Here is a 20,405-nt window from a genome sequence, read left to right on the forward strand (position 1 = left end):
ATGGCTCCTTGCAGCATGCCTAAGGCACATTCACGCAGATGAGCAGGGACCCTGGGCATCTTTCTTTTGGTATTTTTTAGTGTCAGTAGAAAGGCCTCATTTTCATAACTGTGACCTTAATTGCCTACTGTCTGTAAGCTGTTATTTATGGTTCATTGAATAAGCAGGGGAAACAGTGTTTAAACCCTTTACGATGAAGATCTGTGAAGTTATTGGAGTTTTACGAATTAGCTTTGAAAGACAGGGTACTGAAAAAGGGACATTTCTTTTTTTGCTGAGTTTATCTCTAGCCTTAATCTTAATCTTAGCCTCTCTAGGCCACTGCAGAATCTCTCATCTTGCAGTCATAATTTGTAGACTTACATAATTAGTCTATCTCTTGCTCTCCCTCCCTAATTTTCTCAGAATCTCTCATTCACACATACCACTCCTCCTTCTCCCCCTCTTGGCTGATCTTACACATTTAAATGGCCTCCCACTTGGCCCAGACATAATTTCAACATCTAGTGTTCATTTACATTTGGTTGAGTTGTCAACTAACGTGAATTCAACGTGAAATTTCAAGTCACTTCCTGTTGAATGCGGAACAAAGAAGAGCTTGGTTTTGTTTGTTTGGAAAGTTTGTTGTTTGAAAGTGTATTGGACAGTTCTTGGTAGCTAGCTTCTTAGTTTGGATCCCGCGACGCAGTTGGCATCAGTGATCCTGCTGACCAAGGACAGGTCTGAGTAGCTATTTGGCGTCGCAGCTAGCCTAGCTACTAGCTTGCTGCATATCAAGCTAGAAGGGTTTTCTTGAAAGTAGCCCACGACGCGGTTAGCCATTGTGGCTGGGACCGTGGATTGTCCCGGGTTTGTGATTGCCTAGATCCCTGCTGTTTGTTGTTTTCAATCTTCCCCGTGACCTGCCTGTCTGGAACTGCGAGGATTAACAAAATAGATGGATTCATGAGGAGGAAAATTATGTGGATATATTGAAGCAACATCTCAAGACATCAGTCAGGAAGTTAAAGCTTGGTCGCAAATGACTCTTCCAAATGGACAATGATCCCAAGCATACTTCCAAAGTTGGGGCAAAATGGCTTAAGGACAACAAAGTCAAGGTATTGGAGTGGCCATCACAAAGCCCTGACCTCAATCCTATAGAAAATGTGTGTGCAGAACTGAAAATGTGTGTGCAATGAAGGAGACCTACAAACCTGACTCAGTTACACCAGCTCTGTCAGGAGGAATGGGCCAAAATTCACCCAACTTATTGTGGGAAGCTTGTGGAAGGCTCCCCAAAACGTTTGACCCATGTAAACTGACCCACTGGGAATGTAATGAAATAAATAAAAGCTGAAATAAATAATTCTCTCTACTATTATTGTGACATTTCACATTCTTAAAATAAAGTGGTAATCCTAACTGACCTAAGACAGGTAATTATTACTAGGATTAAATGTCAGGAATTGTGAAACACTGAGTTTAAATGTATTTGGCTAAGGTGTATGTAAACTTCCGACTTCAAATGTAATTCATTTGATGATACAGCAGTAGCAATACAAGGTTATAACATCTATAGAAGAGACATAAATGCTTATGGGTGAGGTGTTGCTGTATATATTCAGAGCCATATAATGCTTAGTGAATATCTTATATTAGTGTTATTGAAGTGTTGTGGTTGCAGGTTCACTTGGCACATCTAAAGCCTTTTCTTTTGGGGTGTTGCTATAGGCCACCAAGTGCTAACAGTCAGTATCTAATAACGTGTGAAATGCTTGATGGTGTATGTGATGTAAACAAAGAGGTCTGCTTTCTTGGGGAATATTGACTGGTTTTCATCAAGCTGTCCGCTCAAGAGGAAGCTTCTTACTGTAACCAGTGCCTGTAATCTAGTTCAGGTTATTAATCAACCAACCAGGGTGTTTACAAACACTACAGGAACAAGATCATCCACATGTATCGATCACATTTTTAGTAATACTGTAGAACTTTGTTCTAAAGCTGTATCCGTACCCATTGGATGCAGTGATCACAATATAGTGGCTAGATCCAGGAAGCCAAAGTTCCAACAGCTGGGCCTAAAATAGTGTATAAGAGATCATACAAAAGATTTTGCTGTGACTCTTATGTGGATGATATTAAAAATATTTGTTGGTCTGATGTGATTAATGAGGAGCATCAAGACGCTGCACTTGATGAATTGATGAAATTGCTTCTTCCAATTATTGATAAACATGAACCTTTTAAGAAACTGGCTGTTAGAACTGTTAAGTCTTCATGGATTGATGAGCAATTGAAAAACTGTATGGTTGAAAGAGATGGGGGGAAAAGGAGTGGCTAATACGTCTGGCTGCACATCTGACAGGCTTACATACTACAAATTGAGAAATGATGTGACTAAACCCAACAAAAAGAAGAAGAAACTGTATTATGAAGCCAAGATCACTGATATAAAGAATGATGGAAAAAAGCCCCTCTACTCTTGTCTATTTTTACCAATGACCTGCCACAGGTATTAAACAAAGCATGTGTGCCCATGTATGCTGATGATTCAAACATATACACATCACCAACCACAGCTAATGAAGTCACTGAAACCCTTAACAAAGAGTTGCAGTCTGTTTTGGAATGGGTGGCCAGTAATAAACTGGTCCTGAACATCTTTAAAACTAAGAGCATTGTATTTGGTACAAATCATTGCTTAAATTCTAGACCACAGCTGAATCTGGTAATGAATGGTGTGGCTGTTGAACAAGTAGAGGAGACTAAATTACTTGCCATTACTTTAGATTGTACGCTGTCATGGTCCAAACATATAGATTCAATGGTTGTAAAGATGGAGAGAGGTCTGTCCATAATAAAGAGATGCTCTGATTTTTTGACACCACACTCCAAAAAGCAAGTTCTGCAGGCTCTAGTTTTGTCTAATCTCTATTGTTGTCCAGTCGTGTGGTCCAGTGCTGCAAGGAAAGACCTAGTTAAGCTGCAGCTGGACCAGGACAGAGCGGCACATTAAGCTCGTCATTGTAATCAGAGGGCTGATATAAATACTATTGCATGCCAGTCTCTCTTGTCTAAGAGTTAAGGAAAGACTGACATCATCACTTCTTATTTTTATAAGAAACATTGTGTTGAAAATCCCAAATTGTTTGCACAGTCAGCTTACACACAGCTCTGACACAGACACGTATCCCACCAGACATGCCACCAGGGGTCTTTTCACAGTTCCCAAATCAGAACAAATTCAAGAAAGTGTACAGTATTATATACAGCCCTAATTGCATGGAACTTCCTTCTATCTCATTTTGCTCAAATAAACAGCAAACCTGGTTTCAAAAAACAGATAAAGCAACACCTCACGGCACAACGTCTCTCCCCTATTTGACCTAGATAGTTTGTGTGTATGTATTGATATGTAGGCTACGTGTGCCTTTACATTTTTTTTTATGTAGTTCTGACTTTGAGCTGTTCTTGTCTATTGATGTTCTGTATTAAGTAATTCTCTATTGTGTTTCGTGTTTTGTGTGGACCCCAGGAAGAGTAGCTACTGCTTTTGCAACAGCTAATGGGGATCCTAATAAAATACCAAATACCAAATCAACAAAAAATGGCATCATGTCATTGAATTTATGTTAAAAGTTTGGTGGAAAAAAATATGAAATTCCTAACATCACCACATTCAATGTTTTTGTTGAAATGACGTGGAAACAATGTTGATTCAATGAGTTTTTGCCCACTGGGCTGTGTTTGCAAAGAGGGCTTGGTAGATAGGAGCAGCTTAGACTGGTCCGTGATAGACATAGATTGGTGGGCCAGGACACATACTGTATATAACAAAATAGTATCCTTCTATTCTGTTTTTGACAGTTGCCAACTCCTGAATAGCATCATCTGCACAAACCTGCTGGGTGTGCAGTACACATGCATATATATTCTGCCATTTTGGTACAAAGTAAAAACACATAACACCTAAACATAGGCCGGGGTATAGTGAGGGGGGTATGGCTGGAGGCCAAGGACACGAGCTGGGACATGGAATGGAGAAGATCACGTCAAGAGTTGACTACAGACCAATAGGGTTTGGGGGTGGGTAGGTCTCAGAACCCAAAGCGTACAACAACAGTCCTAAATGCAGGTCTGTGAGAGAATACATTTATGGTAAAAAGTGATCACTCATTTTCCATTGGCAGAGCAAACTGTCTCTATAAAAACACCAGATTAAATGTTTTTGTGTATGTACCAGTCCTGACAAAATAGTGACAGAAACTCTCCCCGTGAAGCTGCTACTGCCAACTGGAAGGGTGGAGCCGAACTACAAAAGCCTGCTTTCAGCTTCCAGCAAAGGCCTTCACTGCTATGAAATATGCCCTATCATAAGCATGTTACTGTCCAAAAGAAACAAAGACCCAAATTCAATCTGACACAGATAAAGGGAGACGGTACTGTTGGTTCACTTAGGATGTTTATATTGCATTGGAGGAGTTAACCATGTTCTGCATTGAAGGAGTTAAACAAGTTCTGTATCGGAAGAGTTAACCATGTTCTGCATTGAAGGAGTTAAACAAGTTCTGTATCGGAAGAGTTAACCAAGTTCTGCATTGGAGGAGTTAAACAAGTTCTCTATCGGAAGAGTTAACCAAGTTCTGCATTGGAGGAGTTAAACAAGTTCTCTATCGGAAGAGTTAACCAAGTTCTGCATTGGAGGAGTTAAACAAGTTCTGTATCGGAAGAGTTAACCATGTTCTGCATTGAAGGAGTTAAACAAGTTCTGCATCGGAAGAGTTAACCAAGTTCTGTATCGGAAGAGTTAAACAAGTTCTGTATCGGAAGAGTTAACCATGTTCTGTATCGGAAGAGTTAACCATGTTCTTTAACCATGTTCAAAGTTAAATGGCTCACAAGCAGCTCCAATTGTGGACATTTTCAGTGGATATTGACGGGAAACATCATCTGTCCTGAAATTATAATAAGCAATGCGCAGGAACGGCTTCGCTTGAATAGCCAACTGTTATGCCATGTCACCATCAGCTAAGGGACCTGGTACATGGAATCTGAGGAGTCCAAGATGATCGCCCTCTCTAAGTCAGATGCCAACTAAACAAACTAACTTGGGTACTTTAACCTTTCAGGGGGGACTGTACAGGGATACCATTACATAGACTCTTGCTTTTCCTTGATTCACACACACACACAAACACACACACACACACACACACACACACACACACACACACACACACACACACACACACACACACACACACACACACACACACACACACACACACACACACACACACGCACACACACACACACACACACACACACACACACACACACACACACACAGACACACACACACACTTATTTATTTTATTTTTATTTCACCTTTATTTAACCAGGTAGGCCAGTTGAGAACAAGTTCTAATTTACAACTGCGACCTGACCAAGACAAAGGAAAGCAGTGCGACAAAAACAACAACACAGAGTTACACATAAACAAACATACAGTCAATAACACATTAGAAAAATCTATGTACAGTGTGTGCAAATGTAGAAGATTAGGGAGGAAAGGCAATAAATAGGCCATAGAGGTGAAATAATTACAATTTAGCATAAACACTGGAGTGATAGATGTGCAGATGGTGATGTGCAAGTAGAGATACTGGGGTGCAAAAGAGCAAGAAGATAAATAACAATATGGGGATGAGGTAGTTGGGTGTGCTATTTACAGATTGGCTGTGTACAGGTGCAGTGATCGGTAAGCTGTTCTGACAGCTGATGCTTAAAGTTAGAGAGGGAGATATAAGATTCCAGCTTCAGTGATTTTTGCAATTCGCTCCAGTCATTGGCAGCAGAGAACTGGAAGGAAAGGCGGCCAAAGGAAGTGTTGGCTTTGGGGATGACCAGTGAAATATACCTGCTGGAGCGCGTGCTACGGGAGGGTGTTGCTGTTGCTATGGTGACCAATGAGCTGATATAAGGCGAGGCTTTACCTAGCAAAGACTTATAGATGACCTGGAGCCAGTGGGTTTGGCGACGAATATGTAGGGAGGGTCAGTCAACGAGAACATACAGATCGCAGTGGTGGGTAGTATATGGGGCTTTGGTGACAAAACAGATGGCACTGTGATAGACTACATCCAGTTTGCTGAGTAGAGTGTTGGATATTTTGTAAATGACATTGCCGAAGTCAAGGATAGGTAAGACAGTCAGTTTTACGAGGGTATATTTGGCAGCATGAGTGAAGGAGGCTTTGTTGGGAAATAGGAAGCCGATTCTAGATTTAATTTGGATTGGAGATGCTTAATGTGAGTCTGGAAGGAGAGTTTACAGTCTAACCAGACACCTAAGAATTTGTAGTTGTCCACATATTCAAAGTCAGAACTGTCCAGAGTAGTGATGCTGGTTGGGCGGGTGGGAGGGTGCGGGCAGCTATCGGTTGAAGAGCATGCATTTAGTTTTACTATCATTTAAAAGCAGTTGGAGGCCACGGAAGGAGTGTTGTATGGCATTGAAGCTAGTTTGGAGGTTTGTTAACACAGTGTCCAAAGAAGGGCCAGATGTATACAGAATGGTGTCGTCTGCGTAGAGGTGGATCAGAGAATCTCCAGCAACAAGAGCGACATCATTGATATATTCAGAGAAAAGAGTCGGCCCGGGAATTGAACCCTGTGGCACCCCCATAGAGACTGCCAGAGGCCCCTCCGATTTGACACACTGAACTCTATCTGAGAAGTAGTTGGTGAACCAGGCGAGGCAGTCATTTGAGAAGCCAAGGCTATTGAGTCTGCCAATAAGAATGCGCTGATTGACAGAGTCGAAAGCCTTGGCCAGGTCAATGAAGATTTCTGCACAGTACTGTCTTTTATCGATGGCGGTTATGATATTGTTTAGGACCTTGAGCGTGGCTGAGGTGCACCCATGACCAGCTCGGAAACCAGATTGCATAGTGGAGAAATGGTCGGTGATCTGTTTGTTAACTTGGCATTCGAAGATTTTAGAAAGGCAGGACAGGATGGATATACTGTAGGTCTATAACAGTTTGGGTCTAGAGTGTCTCCCCCTTTGAAGAGGAGGATGACCGCGGCAGCTTTCCAATCATCGGGGATCTCAGACGATATAAAAGAGAAGTTGAATAGGCTAGTAATAGGGTTTGCAACAATTTCAGCAGATCATTTTAGAAAGAGAGGGTCCAGATTGTCTATCGCAGCAGATTTGTAGCGTCCGGATTTGGGTGAAGGAGAAACGGGGGAAGGCTTGGGCAAGTTGCTGCAGGAGGTGCAGAGCTGTTGGCCAGGGTAGGGGTAGCCAGGTGAAAAGCATGGCCAGCCGTAGAAAAATGCTTATTGACATTATCAATTGTTGTAAATTTATCGGTGGTAACAGTGTTTCCTATCCTCATTGCAATATTCAGCTGGGAAGAAGTGATCTTATTCTCCATGGACTTTACAGTGTCCCAAAACGTTTTGAAATTAGTGCTACAGGATGCAAATTTCTGTTTGAAAAAGCTAGCCTTAGCTTTCTTAACTGACTGTGTATAATGGTTCCTGACTTCCCTTCATTGACCTGGCCAAGGCTTTCGACTCTGTCAATCAGCGCATATCGTGGGGGCTCTTCGATGCTAATGCAGAACGCCACGGGATATTTTGTGCTGGTCAAGGGCAGTCAAGTCTGGGGTGAACCAAGGGCTATATTTGTTCTTAGTTCTACATTTTTTGAAAGGGGCATGCTTATTTAAGATGTTGAGGAAAGCACTTTTAAAGAGCAACCAGGTATCCTCTTCTGAAGGGATGAGGTCAATATCTTTCCAGGATACCCGGGCCAGGTCGATTAGAAAGGCCTGCTCACTGAAGTGTTTTAGTGAGCATTTGACATTGATGAGGGGTGGTCGTTTGACCGCAGACCCATTACGGACACAGGCAATGAGCAGAGGTTTATTTACAAGGCAAGTTGGTCAGGGTGATATCTAAGAGGGTGCCTGTGGATACAGATTTAGGATTGTACCTGGTAGGTTCCTTGATAATTTGTGTGAGATTGAGGGCATCTAGCTTAGATTGTAGGACGGCCGGGGTGTTAAGCATATCCCAGTTTAGGTCACTTAACAGTACGAACTCTGAAGATAGATGGGGGCAATCAATTCACATATGGTGTCCAGGGCCCAGCTGGGGGCTGAGGGGGTATATAACAAGCGGCAACATTGAGAGATTTGTTTCTGGAAAGGTGGATTTTTAAAAGTAGAAGCTCTAATTGTTTGGGCACAGACCTGGATAGTATGACAGAACTCTGCAGGCTATCTCTGCAGTAGATTGCAACTCTGCCCCTTTTGGCAGTTCTATCTCGTCGGAAAATTTAGTAGTTGGGGATGGAAATTTCAGGATTTTTGGGGGGCTTCCTAAGCCAGAATTCAGGCACGGCTAGGACATCAGGGTTGGCAGAGTGTGCTAAAGCAGTGAATAAAACAAAACTTAGGGAGGAGGCTTCTGATGTTAACATGCATGAAACCAAGGCTTTTACAGTTACAGAAGTCAACAAATGAGAGCGCCTGGGGAATGGGAGCGGTGCTCGGGGCTGCAGGGCCTGGGTTAACCTCTACATCACCAGAGAAACAGAGGAGGAGTAGGATAAGGGTACGGCTAAAGCCTATAAGAACTGGTCGTCTAGTGCGTTCAGAACAGAGAGTAAAAGGAGCAGATTTCTGTGCGTGGAAGAATAGATTCAAGGCATAATGTACAGACAAGGGCATGGTATGATGTGAGTACAGTGGAGGTAAACCTAGGCATTTTGTGAGAGAGGTTTGTGAGAGAGGTTATGTCTCTAGAGGCACCAGTTCAGCCAGGTGAGGTCACTGCATGTGTGTGTGTGTGTGTGTGGGGGGGGTGGGGGGGGGGGGGGCGACAAAAGGGGAATGGGAGCGGCAAAACTCTCATGATTGTAGACCAAGGTAAACCCAATTGACGCCTACAAGAGGGAGTTGACCTCCACAGCCTAAGGCATATTGGGCAGGGCTGGGGGCTCTACAGTGAAATAATATAATAATCACTGTCCAAAACAGCAATAGACAAGGCATATTGACATTAGTGAGAGGCATGTGTAGCCGAGTGATCATGGGATCCAATGAGTAACAATAGGTGAGTCAGGGAGCCGATTAGCAGATGGCTAGCAGATGGGCCTTCAGCAACGTCACAACGTTAGAGTTTGTTGAAACCACCTCGGACGATTACGCCAGCAGACCAGTCGTGATGGATCGGCGGGGCTCCATGTCGGCAGTAAAGGGTCCAGGCCAATTGGCAAAAGAGGTATTGTAGCCCAAGAATTAGCTGGTGGACCTCTTCGGCTAAACGGGAGATGGGTCTCGCTCGAGGCTAGCTCAAGGCTAACTGGTGCTTGCTTTGGGACATAGACCTTAGCCAGGAGTAGCCACTCGGATTGCAGCTAGCTAGCTGCGATGATCTGGTGTAAAGTTTCAGAGCTTGTGGTAGGAATCCGGAGATGTGGTAGAGAAAAAGCTGTCCGATATGCTCTGGGTTGATATCGCGCTGTGCAGACTGGCAGGTATTGACCGAGCTGAGGCTGGCTGGTGTCCGAATGAACAGTGAAGACCGCTTGCAGTGGCTAACTGACTACTAGCTACTAGCTAGTTAGCTGGCTAGCTCCTGATTGGGGTTCCGGTTCTAAAGTATAACAATAGCAGATCTGTACAACATTGGGTGAGGCGGGTTGCAGGAGAGTATATTCATTGGAACAACCAAGATGCACAACCAACATACACAGTGTGACTAAATAGTACCTGTATGAGTTCAGGTCTGAGGTTGATGGTGCAGAGCCAGTCTCCCAGTCGAGGGTAGCTGGCCAAAGCCTGGGTCCTCTGTCTCTCAGGCACTCTCTGCTTACACTGCAGCTGCTTACAGATGTACTTAGTCAGCTTCACCTGGAGGGGGCGACAACACAAACACAAGAGTGATAAGACGCCGCTTGTTCTGATCTCCAAAAATGTTGATGGGGAAAATGTAATTAAGAATGTTCACAAAAAAACTGAAACAGAGACGATGCTAAGCAAAAGCGTAATCCTGAAAGTAATTATAACAAAGTAGAACAAAATGAGTGGAAACTAAAACTTGCAGCACAGTGTGTGGGAGTTTCATTTAATTTTAACAAAGGAGACTAACAACAAACTGACAACTGCAGGTGTGAAACCCACTGATGTTTGAGAACAAACTGCACAGTATTTCTTTCTTGTTATTTTCAGCATGAGGTCTGGTGTTCTATGCAAAACACAGGTGAGAAGTGAGACTAAGCTCAGGCTGAGGAAATCCCCCTGTCAACTGAAAGAGAGACAGAGACAGAGACAGAGAGAGAGAGAGAGAGAGAGAGAGAGAGAGAGAGAGAGAGAGAGAGAGAGAGAGAGAGAGAGATCCACTGAGTGTAGATGAGAACACCTGCTCTTTCCATGACATAGACTGACCAGGGGAAAGCCATGATCCCTTATTGATGTCACTTGTTAAATCCACTTCAATCAGTTAAGATGAAGGAGAGGAGACAGGTTAAAGAAGGATTTTTAAGCCTTGATACAATTGAGACATGGATTGTGTATGTGTGCCATTCAGAGGGTGAATGGGCAAGACAAAAGATTTAAGTGCCTTTGAATGGGGTATGGTAGTAGGTGCCATGCATGACGGTTTGTGTCAAGAACTGCAACGTTGCTGGGATTTCACGCTCAACCGTTTCCCGTGTGTATCAAGAATGGTCCACCACCCAAAAGATACAACTTGACACAAATGTGGGAAGCATTGGAGTCAACATTGGCCAGCATCTCTGTGGAACGTTTTTTCTACACCTTGTCGAGTCCATGCCCCAACGAATTGAGGCTATTCTGAGGGCAAAAGGGGTGAGTGGGTGTAACTCAATATTAGGAAGGTGTTCCTAATGTTTTGTACACTCAGGACTAAAAATTGACAACTTTGTCTCAGAAGCACCTCAGTGTTAAAAACTCTCAAGAACATAAATGTAGAATGTTGATGAAGGAGAGGAAAAGAGGAGAAAAAGCGGGGGAGGGGACAGGTAGAGGGGGGGTAGAGGGGGAGGGGACAGTTTCAGTTCATCTATGACTTAATGTGTTTTTAACAGTTCTCCCCTCAGAGCAGCTAACAGCAAATAGTCCTCATTACATACAAACTCAAAGGAACACAGAGCAATTTTTGTCATGGGGGCGTTGCCACTGCCATGACAACTGAGCGCCATGGAAACCCTGCAGCCACCGACGGCACAACCCGTTTATGTCAAAATGAGATTATGGGTGATGCTGGGCTGGGGTTACAGAGACGACTAGAGAGATCAGTTAGAGCAGGGATGGGCAACACTGATGGTGGTGTGGGCCACAAAAAAATCTTAATTTATCATAAGGGGGGGAATAGACCAGAGGGCCGCCAGTTGCCCATCCCTGAGTATAGCAGAGTCAAGATGTCACCTTACCTTTGGATTCCAGACCCAGATAGCAAGCTTTACCTGGCAACTACTGGCAACCACTTTCATCAGTTCGCGTTCCTAGGAAACTATACACTATTTTTATTTTTTTTTGTGTTATTTCTTACATTTCTACCCCAGGAAATCTTAGGTTTTATTACATACAGTTGGGTAGAACTATTGGATATAAGAGCAACGTCAACTCACCAACATTACAACCAGGAATACGACTTTCCCGAAGCGGATCCTCGGTTTGGTCCACCACCCAGGACAATGGATCGTATCCCAGCCGGCGACCCAAAACAACGGGGCCGCAGAAGGGGCAGACGGAGCGGTCTTCTGGTCAGGCTCCGTTGACGGGCACATCGCTCACCACTCCTGAGCATACTACTCGCTAATGTCCAGTCTCTTGACAACAAGGTAGACGAAATCCGAGCAAGGGCTGCCTTCCAGAGAGACATCAGAGATTGTAAAGTTATTTGTTTCACGGAAACATGGCTAACTCGGGATACGTCATCAGAGTCGGTACAGCCACCTGGTTTCTTCACGCATCGCGCCGACAGAAACAACATCTCTCTAGTAAGAAGAAGGGCGGGGGTGTTATGCCTTATGATTAACGAGACGTGGTGTGATCATAACAACATACAGGAACGCAAGTCCTTTTGTTCACCTGACCTAGAATTCCTTACAATCAAATGCCGACAGCACTATCTACCAAGAGAATTCTCTTCGATCATAATCACAGTCGTGTATAACTTCATTTGACTCTATGTAAACTGGAAACCACATATCCTGAGGCTGCATTTATTGTAGCTGGGGATTTTAACAAGGCTAATCTGAAAACAAACCCTGGATCATTGTTATTCTAACTTCCGCGACGCATAAAGACCTCCCCTGCCTTCCTTTCGGAAAATCTGACCACGACTCCAATTTGCTGCTCCCAGCCTATAGACAGAAACTAAAACAGGAAGCGCCTGTGCTCAGGTCTGTTCAACGCTGGCCCGACCAATCGGATTCCACGCTTCAAGATTACTTTGATCAGGTGGACTGGGATATGTTCTGCATAGCGTCGGACAATAACATTGATGAATACGCTGATTCTGTGACCGAGTTTGTTAACAAGTGCATCGGTGATGTTGTACCCACAGCGTCTATTAGAACATTCCCCAACCAGAAACCGTGGATTGATGGCAGCATTCGTGCAAAACTGAAAGTGCAAACCACTGCTTTTAATCAGGGCAATGTGACCGGAAACATGACCGAATACAAACAGTGTAGCTATTCCCTCCGCATGGCAATCAAACAAGCTAAGTGTCAGTATAGAGACAAAGTAGAGTCGCAATTCAATGGCTCAGACACGAGAGGTATGTGGCAGGGTCTACAGTCAATCACGGACTACAAAGGGAAAACCAGCCCCGTCGCGGACCAGGATGTCTTGCTCCCAGACAAACTTAACAACTTCTTTGCTCGCTTTGAGGACAATACAGTGCCACTGACACGGCCCGCTACCAAAACCTGCGGACTCTCCTTCACTGCAGCCAACGTGAGTAAAACATTTAAACGTGTTAACCCTCGCAAGGCTGCCGGCCCAGACGGCATCCCCAGCCGCGTCCTCAGAGCATGCGCAGACCAGCTGGCTGGAGTGATTACGGACATATTCAATCAATCCTTATCCCAGTCTGCTGTTCCCACATGCTTCAAGAGGGCCACCATTGTTCCTGTTCCCAAGAAAGCTAAGGTAACTGAGCTAAATGACTATCGCCCCGTAGCACTCACTTCCGTCATCATGATGCGCTGTGAGAGACTAGTCAAGGACCATATCACCTCCACCCTACCAGACACCCTATACCCACTCCAATTTGCTTACTGCCCCAATAGGTCCACAGACGACGCAATCGCAATCACACTGCACACTGCCCTAACCCATCTGGACAAGAGGAATTACTATGTAAGAATGCTGTTCATCGACTACAGCTCAGCATTTAACACCATAGTACCCTCCAAACTCATCATTAAGCTCGAGACCCTGGGTCTCAACCCGGCCCTGTGCAACTGGGTCCTGGACTTCCTGACGGGCCGCCCCCAGGTGGTGATGGTAGGTAACAACATCTCCACCCCGCTGATCCTCAACACTGGGGCCCCACAAGGGGCCCTCTCTTGTACTCCCTGTTCACCCATGACTGCGTGGCCATGCACGCCTCCAACTCAATCATCAAGTTTGCAGACAACGCTACAGTGGTAGGCTTGATTACCAACAACGAGGAGACGGCCTACAGGGAGGAGGTGACGGCCCTCAGAGTGTGGTGTCAGGAAAATAACCTCACACTCAATCTCAACAAAACAAAGGAGATGATAGTGGACTTCAGGAAACAGCAGAGGGAGCAGCCCCCTATCCACATCGACGGGACAGTAGTGGAGAAGGTGGAAAGTTTTAAGTTTCTCGGCTACACATCACGGACAAACTGAATGGGTCCACCCACACAGACAGGATGGTGAAGAAGGCGCAGCAACAACAACCTCAGGAGGCTGAAGAAATTCGGCTTGTCACCAAAAACACTCCAATTTTTACAGATGCACAATCGAGAGCATCCTGTCGGGCTCTATCACCGCCTGGTACGGCAACTGCTCCGCTCACAACCGTAAGGCTCTCCAGAGGGTAGTGAGGTCTGTACAACGCATCACCGGGGACAAACTACCTGCCCTCCAGAAAGCCTACACCACCCTATGTCACAGGAAGGCCAAAAGATCATCAATGACAACAACCACCCGAGCCACTGCCTGTTCACCCCGCTATCATCCAGAAGGTGAGGTCATTACGGGTGCATCAAAGTGGGGACCGAAAGACTGAGAAACAGCTTCTATCTCAAGGCCATCAGACTGTTAAACAGCCATCACTAACATTGAGTGGCTGCTGCCAACATACTGACTCATCTCTAGCCACTTTAATAATGAAAAAATGGATGTAATAAATGTATCACTAGTCACTTTAAACAATGCCACTTTATATAATGTTTACATACCCTACATTACTCACCTCATATGTATATACTGTACTCTATACACTTGTGTGTATAAGGTAGTTGTTGTGAAATTGTTAGGTTAGATTACTTGTTAGATATTACTGCATGGTCGGAACTAGAAGCACAAGCATTTCGCTACACTCGCATTAACATCTGCTAACCATGTGTATGTGACAAATAAAATTTGATTTGATTTGACATTACAGCCTTATTATAAAATGTATTATTAAATTGTATTTTTTTCTCATCAATCTACACACAATAACAGGTGTTTAGAAATGTTTGTCAATGTATAAAATAAAATAAACAGAAATATGACATTTACATAAGTGTTTAATCAGTATTTTGGCAGCGATTACAGCTTAGAGTCTTCTTGGGTATGTCGCTACAAGCTTGGCACACCTGTATTTGGGGAGTTTCTCCCAATGTTCTCTGCACACCCTCTCAAGCTCTGTCAGGTTGGATGGGGAGAGTCGCTGCAGAGGTATTTGCAGGTCTCTCCAGAGATGTTCGATCAGGTTCAAGTCCGGGCTCTGACTGGGCCACTCAAGGATATAATTTTGCACGCCCAATTTTTCAGTTTTTGATTTGTTAAAAAAGTTTGAAATATCCAGTAAATGTCATTCCACTTCATGATTGTGTCCCACTTGTTGTTGATTCTTCACAAAAAAATACAGTTTTATATCTTTATGTTTGAAGCCTGAAATGTGGCAAAAGGTCGCAAAGTTCAAGGGGGCCGAATACTTTCGCAAGGCACTGTATATGGCCTATTTATTGCCTACCTCCCTACTCTCTACATTTGCACACACTGTACATAGAGTTTTCTATTGTGTTATTGACTTTATGTTTGTTTATGTGTAACTCTGCGTTGTTGTTTTTGTTGCACTGCTTTGCTTTATCTTGGCCAGGTCGCAGTTGTAAATGAGAACTTGTTCTCAACTGGCCTACCTGGTTAAATAAAGGTGAAATAAAAATAAATGAATAAATTGTTTCCCATGGTCTGAGAGTCTTTAGGTGCCTTTTGGCAAACTCCAAGTGGGCTGTCATTTGTCTTTTACTGAGGAGTGGCTTCCGTCTGGCTACTCTACCATAAAGGCCTAATTGGTGGACTGTCGCAGAGATGGTTGTCCTTCTGGAAGATTTTCCTCTCCACAGAGGATCTCTAGATCTCTGTCAGAGTAACCATCGGGTTCTTGGTCGCCTCGCTGAAAAAGGCCCTTCTCCCCCGATTGCTCAGTTTGGCAGGGTGGACAACTCTAGGAAGAATCTTGGTGGTTCTAAACTTCTTACACTTGATTGAATGATTGAGGCCACTGGGTTCTTGGGGACCTTCAACGCTGCAGACATTCTTTGGTACCCTTCCCCAGATCTGTGCCTCGACACAACCCTGTCTCTGAGCTCTACGGACAATCCTTCGACCTCATGGCTTGGTTTTTGCTCCGACATGCACCGTCAACTGGGACCTTATATAGACAGGTGTGTGCCTTTCCAAATCATGTCCAATCAATTGGATTTACCACAGTGGCACTCCCATCTCAAGGATGATCAATGGAAACAGGATGCACCTGAGCTCAATTTTGAGTCTCATAGCAAAGGGTCTGAACACTTATGTAAATAAGGTATTTCTGTTTTTTTATTATACATTTGCAAAAAATTATAAAAACCTGATTTAGCTTTGTCATTATGTGGTATTGTGAGTAGATTGCTGAGAAAGAATATACACTCAATCAATTTTAGAATAAGGCTGTAAAGTAAGGGGTCTGAATACTTTCCGAAAGTATCCCTCTGTCCAGTCACAATAATTACTTCTAGTCTTACCCCTCTGTCCAGCCACAAACATTACTTCTAGTCTTACCCCTCTGTCCAGCCACAAACATTACTTCTAGTCTTACCCCTCTGTCCAGCCACAAACATTACTTCTAGTCTTACCCCTTGTCCAGTCACAATAATTACTTCTAGTCTTACCCCTCTGTCCAGCCACAAACATTACTTCTAGTCTTACCCCTTGTCCAGTCACAATAATTACTTCTAGTCTTACCCCTCTGTCCAGCCACAAATATTACTTCTAGTCTTACCCCTCTGTCCAGCCACAAACATTACTTCTAGTCTTACCCCTCTGTCCAGCCACAAATATTACTTCTAGTCTTACCCCTCTGTCCAGCCACAAACATTACTTCTAGTCTTACCCCTCTGTCCAGCCACAAACATTACTTCTAGTCTTACCCCTCTGTCCAGCCACAAACATTACTTCTAGTCTTACCCCTCTGTCCAGCCACAAACATTACTTCTAGTCTTACCCCTCTGTCCAGCCACAATAATTACTTCTAGTCTTACCCCTTGTCCAGTCACAATAATTACTTCTAGTCTTACCCCTCTGTCCAGCCACAAACATTACTTCTAGTCTTACCCCTCTGTCCAGCCACAAACATTACTTCTAGTCTTACCCCTCTGTCCAGCCACAAACATTACTTCTAGTCTTACCCCTCTGTCCAGCCACAAACATTACTTCTAGTCTTAACCCTCTGTCCAGCCACAAACATTACTTCTAGTCTTACCCCTCTGTCCAGCCACAAACATTACTTCTAGTCTTACCCCTCTGTCCAGCCACAAACATTACTTCTAGTCTTACCCCTCTGTCCAGCCACAAACATTACTTCTAGTCTTACCCCTCTGTCCAGCCACAAACATTACTTCTAGTCTTACCCCTCTGTCCAGCCACAAACATTACTTCTAGTCTTACCCCTCTGTCCAGCCACAAACATTAATTCTAGTCTTACCCCTCTGTCCAGCCACAAACATTACTTCTAGTCTTACCCCTCTGTCCAGCCACAAACATTACTTCTAGTCTTACCCCTCTGTCCAGCCACAAACATTACTTCTAGTCTTACCCCTCTGTCCAGCCACAAACATTACTTCTAGTCTTACCCCTCTGTCCAGCCACAAACATTACTTCTAGTCTTACCCCTCTGTCCAGCCACAAACATTACTTCTAGTCTTACCCCTTGTCCAGTCACAATAATTACTTCTAGTCTTACCCCTCTGTCCAGCCACAAACATTACTTCTAGTCTTACCCCTTGTCCAGTCACAATAATTACTTCTAGTCTTACCCCTCTGTCCAGCCACAAATATTACTTCTAGTCTTACCCCTCTGTCCAGCCACAAACATTACTTCTAGTCTTACCCCTCTGTCCAGCCACAAACATTACTTCTAGTCTTACCCCTCTGTCCAGCCACAAACATTACTTCTAGTCTTACCCCTCTGTCCAGCCACAAACATTACTTCTAGTCTTACCCCTCTGTCCAGCCACAATAATTACTTCTAGTCTTACCCCTTGTCCAGTCACAATAATTACTTCTAGTCTTACCCCTCTGTCCAGCCACAAACATTACTTCTAGTCTTACCCCTCTGTCCAGCCACAAACATTACTTCTAGTCTTACCCCTCTGTCCAGCCACAAACATTACTTCTAGTCTTACCCCTCTGTCCAGCCACAAACATTACTTCTAGTCTTAACCCTCTGTCCAGCCACAAACATTACTTCTAGTCTTACCCCTCTGTCCAGCCACAAACATTACTTCTAGTCTTACCCCTCTGTCCAGCCACAAACATTACTTCTAGTCTTACCCCTCTGTCCAGCCACAAACATTACTTCTAGTCTTACCCCTCTGTCCAGCCACAAACATTACTTCTAGTCTTACCCCTCTGTCCAGCCACAAACATTACTTCTAGTCTTACCCCTCTGTCCAGCCACAAACATTAATTCTAGTCTTACCCCTCTGTCCAGCCACAAACATTACTTCTAGTCTTACCCCTCTGTCCAGCCACAAACATTACTTCTAGTCTTACCCCTCTGTCCAGCCACAAACATTACTTCTAGTCTTACCCCTCTGTCCAGCCACAAACATTACTTCTAGTCTTACCCCTCTGTCCAGCCACAAACATTACTTCTAGTCTTACCCCTCTGTCCAGCCACAATAATTACTTCTAGTCTGACCCCTTGTCCAGTCACAATAATTACTTCTAGTCTTACCCCTCTGTCCAGCCACAAACATTACTTCTAGTCTTACCCCTCTGTCCAGCCACAAACATTACTTCTAGTCTTACCCCTCTGTCCAGCCACAAAAATTACTTCTAGTCTTACCCCTCTGTCCAGCCACAAACATTACTTCTAGTCTTACCCCTCTGTCCAGCCACAAACATTACTTCTAGTCTTACCCCTCTGTCCAGCCACAAACATTACTTCTAGTCTTAACCCTCTGTCCAGCCACAAACATTACTTCTAGTCTTACCCCTCTGTCCAGCCACAAACATTACTTCTAGTCTTACCCCTCTGTCCAGCCACAAACATTACTTCTAGTCTTACCCCGCTGTCCAGGGACAATAATTACTTCTAGTCTTACCCCTTGTCCAGTCACAATAATTACTTCTAGTCTTACCCCTCTGTCCAGCCACAAACATTACTTCTAGTCTTACCCCTCTGTCCAGCCACAAAAATTACTTCTAGTCTTACCCCTCTGTCCAGCCACAAACATTACTTCTAGTCTTACCCCTCTGTCCAGCCACAAACATTACTTCTAGTCTTACCCCTCTGTCCAGCCACAAACATTACTTCTAGTCTTACCCCTCTGTCCAGTCACAAACATTAATTCTAGTCTTACCCCTCTGTCCAGCCACAAACATTACTTCTAGTCTTACCCCTCTGTCCAGCCACAAACATTACTTCTAGTCTTACCCCTCTGTCCAGCCACAAACATTACTTCTAGTCTTACCCCTCTGTCCAGCCACAAACATTACTTCTAGTCTTAACCCTCTGTCCAGCCACAAACATTACTTCTAGTCTTACCCCTCTGTCCAGCCACAAACATTACTTCTAGTCTTACCCCTCTGTCCAGCCACAAACATTACTTCTAGTCTTAACCCTCTGTCCAGCCACAAACATTACTTCTAGTCTTACCCCTCTGTCCAGCCACAAACATTACTTCTAGTCTTACCCCTCTGTCCAGCCACAAACATTACTTCTAGTCTTACCCCTCTGTCCAGCCACAAACATTACTTCTAGTCTTACCCCTCTGTCCAGCCACAAACATTACTTCTAGCACCTTTTGGAGCTGAATGTAATATGGCAGTGTTTTAAGTATTTTGTTTTTTCAAAGTTGGATTTTAACTGACCTCTTACCCAAAAAGCTGCAACTGTAAATATGTGTTTAATATGTGTAAGCTCCCATCTTCAAACACTGCTGGTCCTGGTAGGTTTTAGGGAGACTGGCCTAGTCAAATCAAATCAAATTGTATTTGTCACATGCACCGTGAAATGCTTACTTACAAGCCCTTAACCAGCAATGCAGACTTTTTTTTTAAGTAAGAAAATATTTGCTAAAAAATATAAATAATAATAAAATAAAGTAACAAAAAAAGTTACACGATAAAATACAAATAATTAGGCTATATAAAGGGGGTGGTGGTACCAAGTAAATGTGTGTGGAGGGGTACGGCTAAGTCGAGGTAATTCAGATCATATGTACATGTAGGTGGGGTAAAGTGACTATGCATAGATAATAAACAGCGAGTAGCAGCAGCTTAAAAAGGGAGTCTGGGTAGCCATTTGATGAACTGTTTAGCAGTCTAACGTCTTGGGGGCAGAAGATGTTAAGGAGTCTTTTGAACCTAGACTTGGCACTCAGGTACCGCTTGCCGTGTGCTCAGTGGAATAACATTAAAGTTTTATCAGCACTAGACCAGTCTGAGGGAGACTGTCTCTGAATGCCCTCCTGTCTCTCTCCCTATCAGAGAATGGCCGTAGTTGATTTGATGCACTTGACTGAGCGACTAGAGTAAACCAGGCGGTGTTGGTTTGCACCAGACAACGCCTGGCCTCGTTCCACTGTGGTGCTCGCCGTTATTCACTGTCTATCTTTCTCTCCATCTCCCAGCTCTGTTAC

At 44.0% G+C, this 20,405-nt stretch overlaps 1 protein-coding gene across 2 annotated transcripts in view; it reads right to left on the bottom strand.

Annotated features, from left to right (window-relative positions):
• Positions 1-20,405, bottom strand: part of LOC110507885 (kinase suppressor of Ras 1) — a 71,279-nt gene that overhangs the window by 32,268 nt on the left and 18,606 nt on the right. For both annotated transcript variants that reach the window (XM_036965147.1, XM_021588271.2), the window contains exon 2: positions 9,773-9,913. In XM_036965147.1, coding sequence (XP_036821042.1) covers positions 9,773-9,913 — 141 coding nt within the window. The remainder of the gene's footprint in view (positions 1-9,772; positions 9,914-20,405) is intronic.

The sequence above is a fragment of the Oncorhynchus mykiss genome, chromosome 27 (assembly GCF_013265735.2).
Source record: "Oncorhynchus mykiss isolate Arlee chromosome 27, USDA_OmykA_1.1, whole genome shotgun sequence".
Lineage (NCBI taxonomy): Eukaryota > Metazoa > Chordata > Actinopteri > Salmoniformes > Salmonidae > Oncorhynchus > Oncorhynchus mykiss.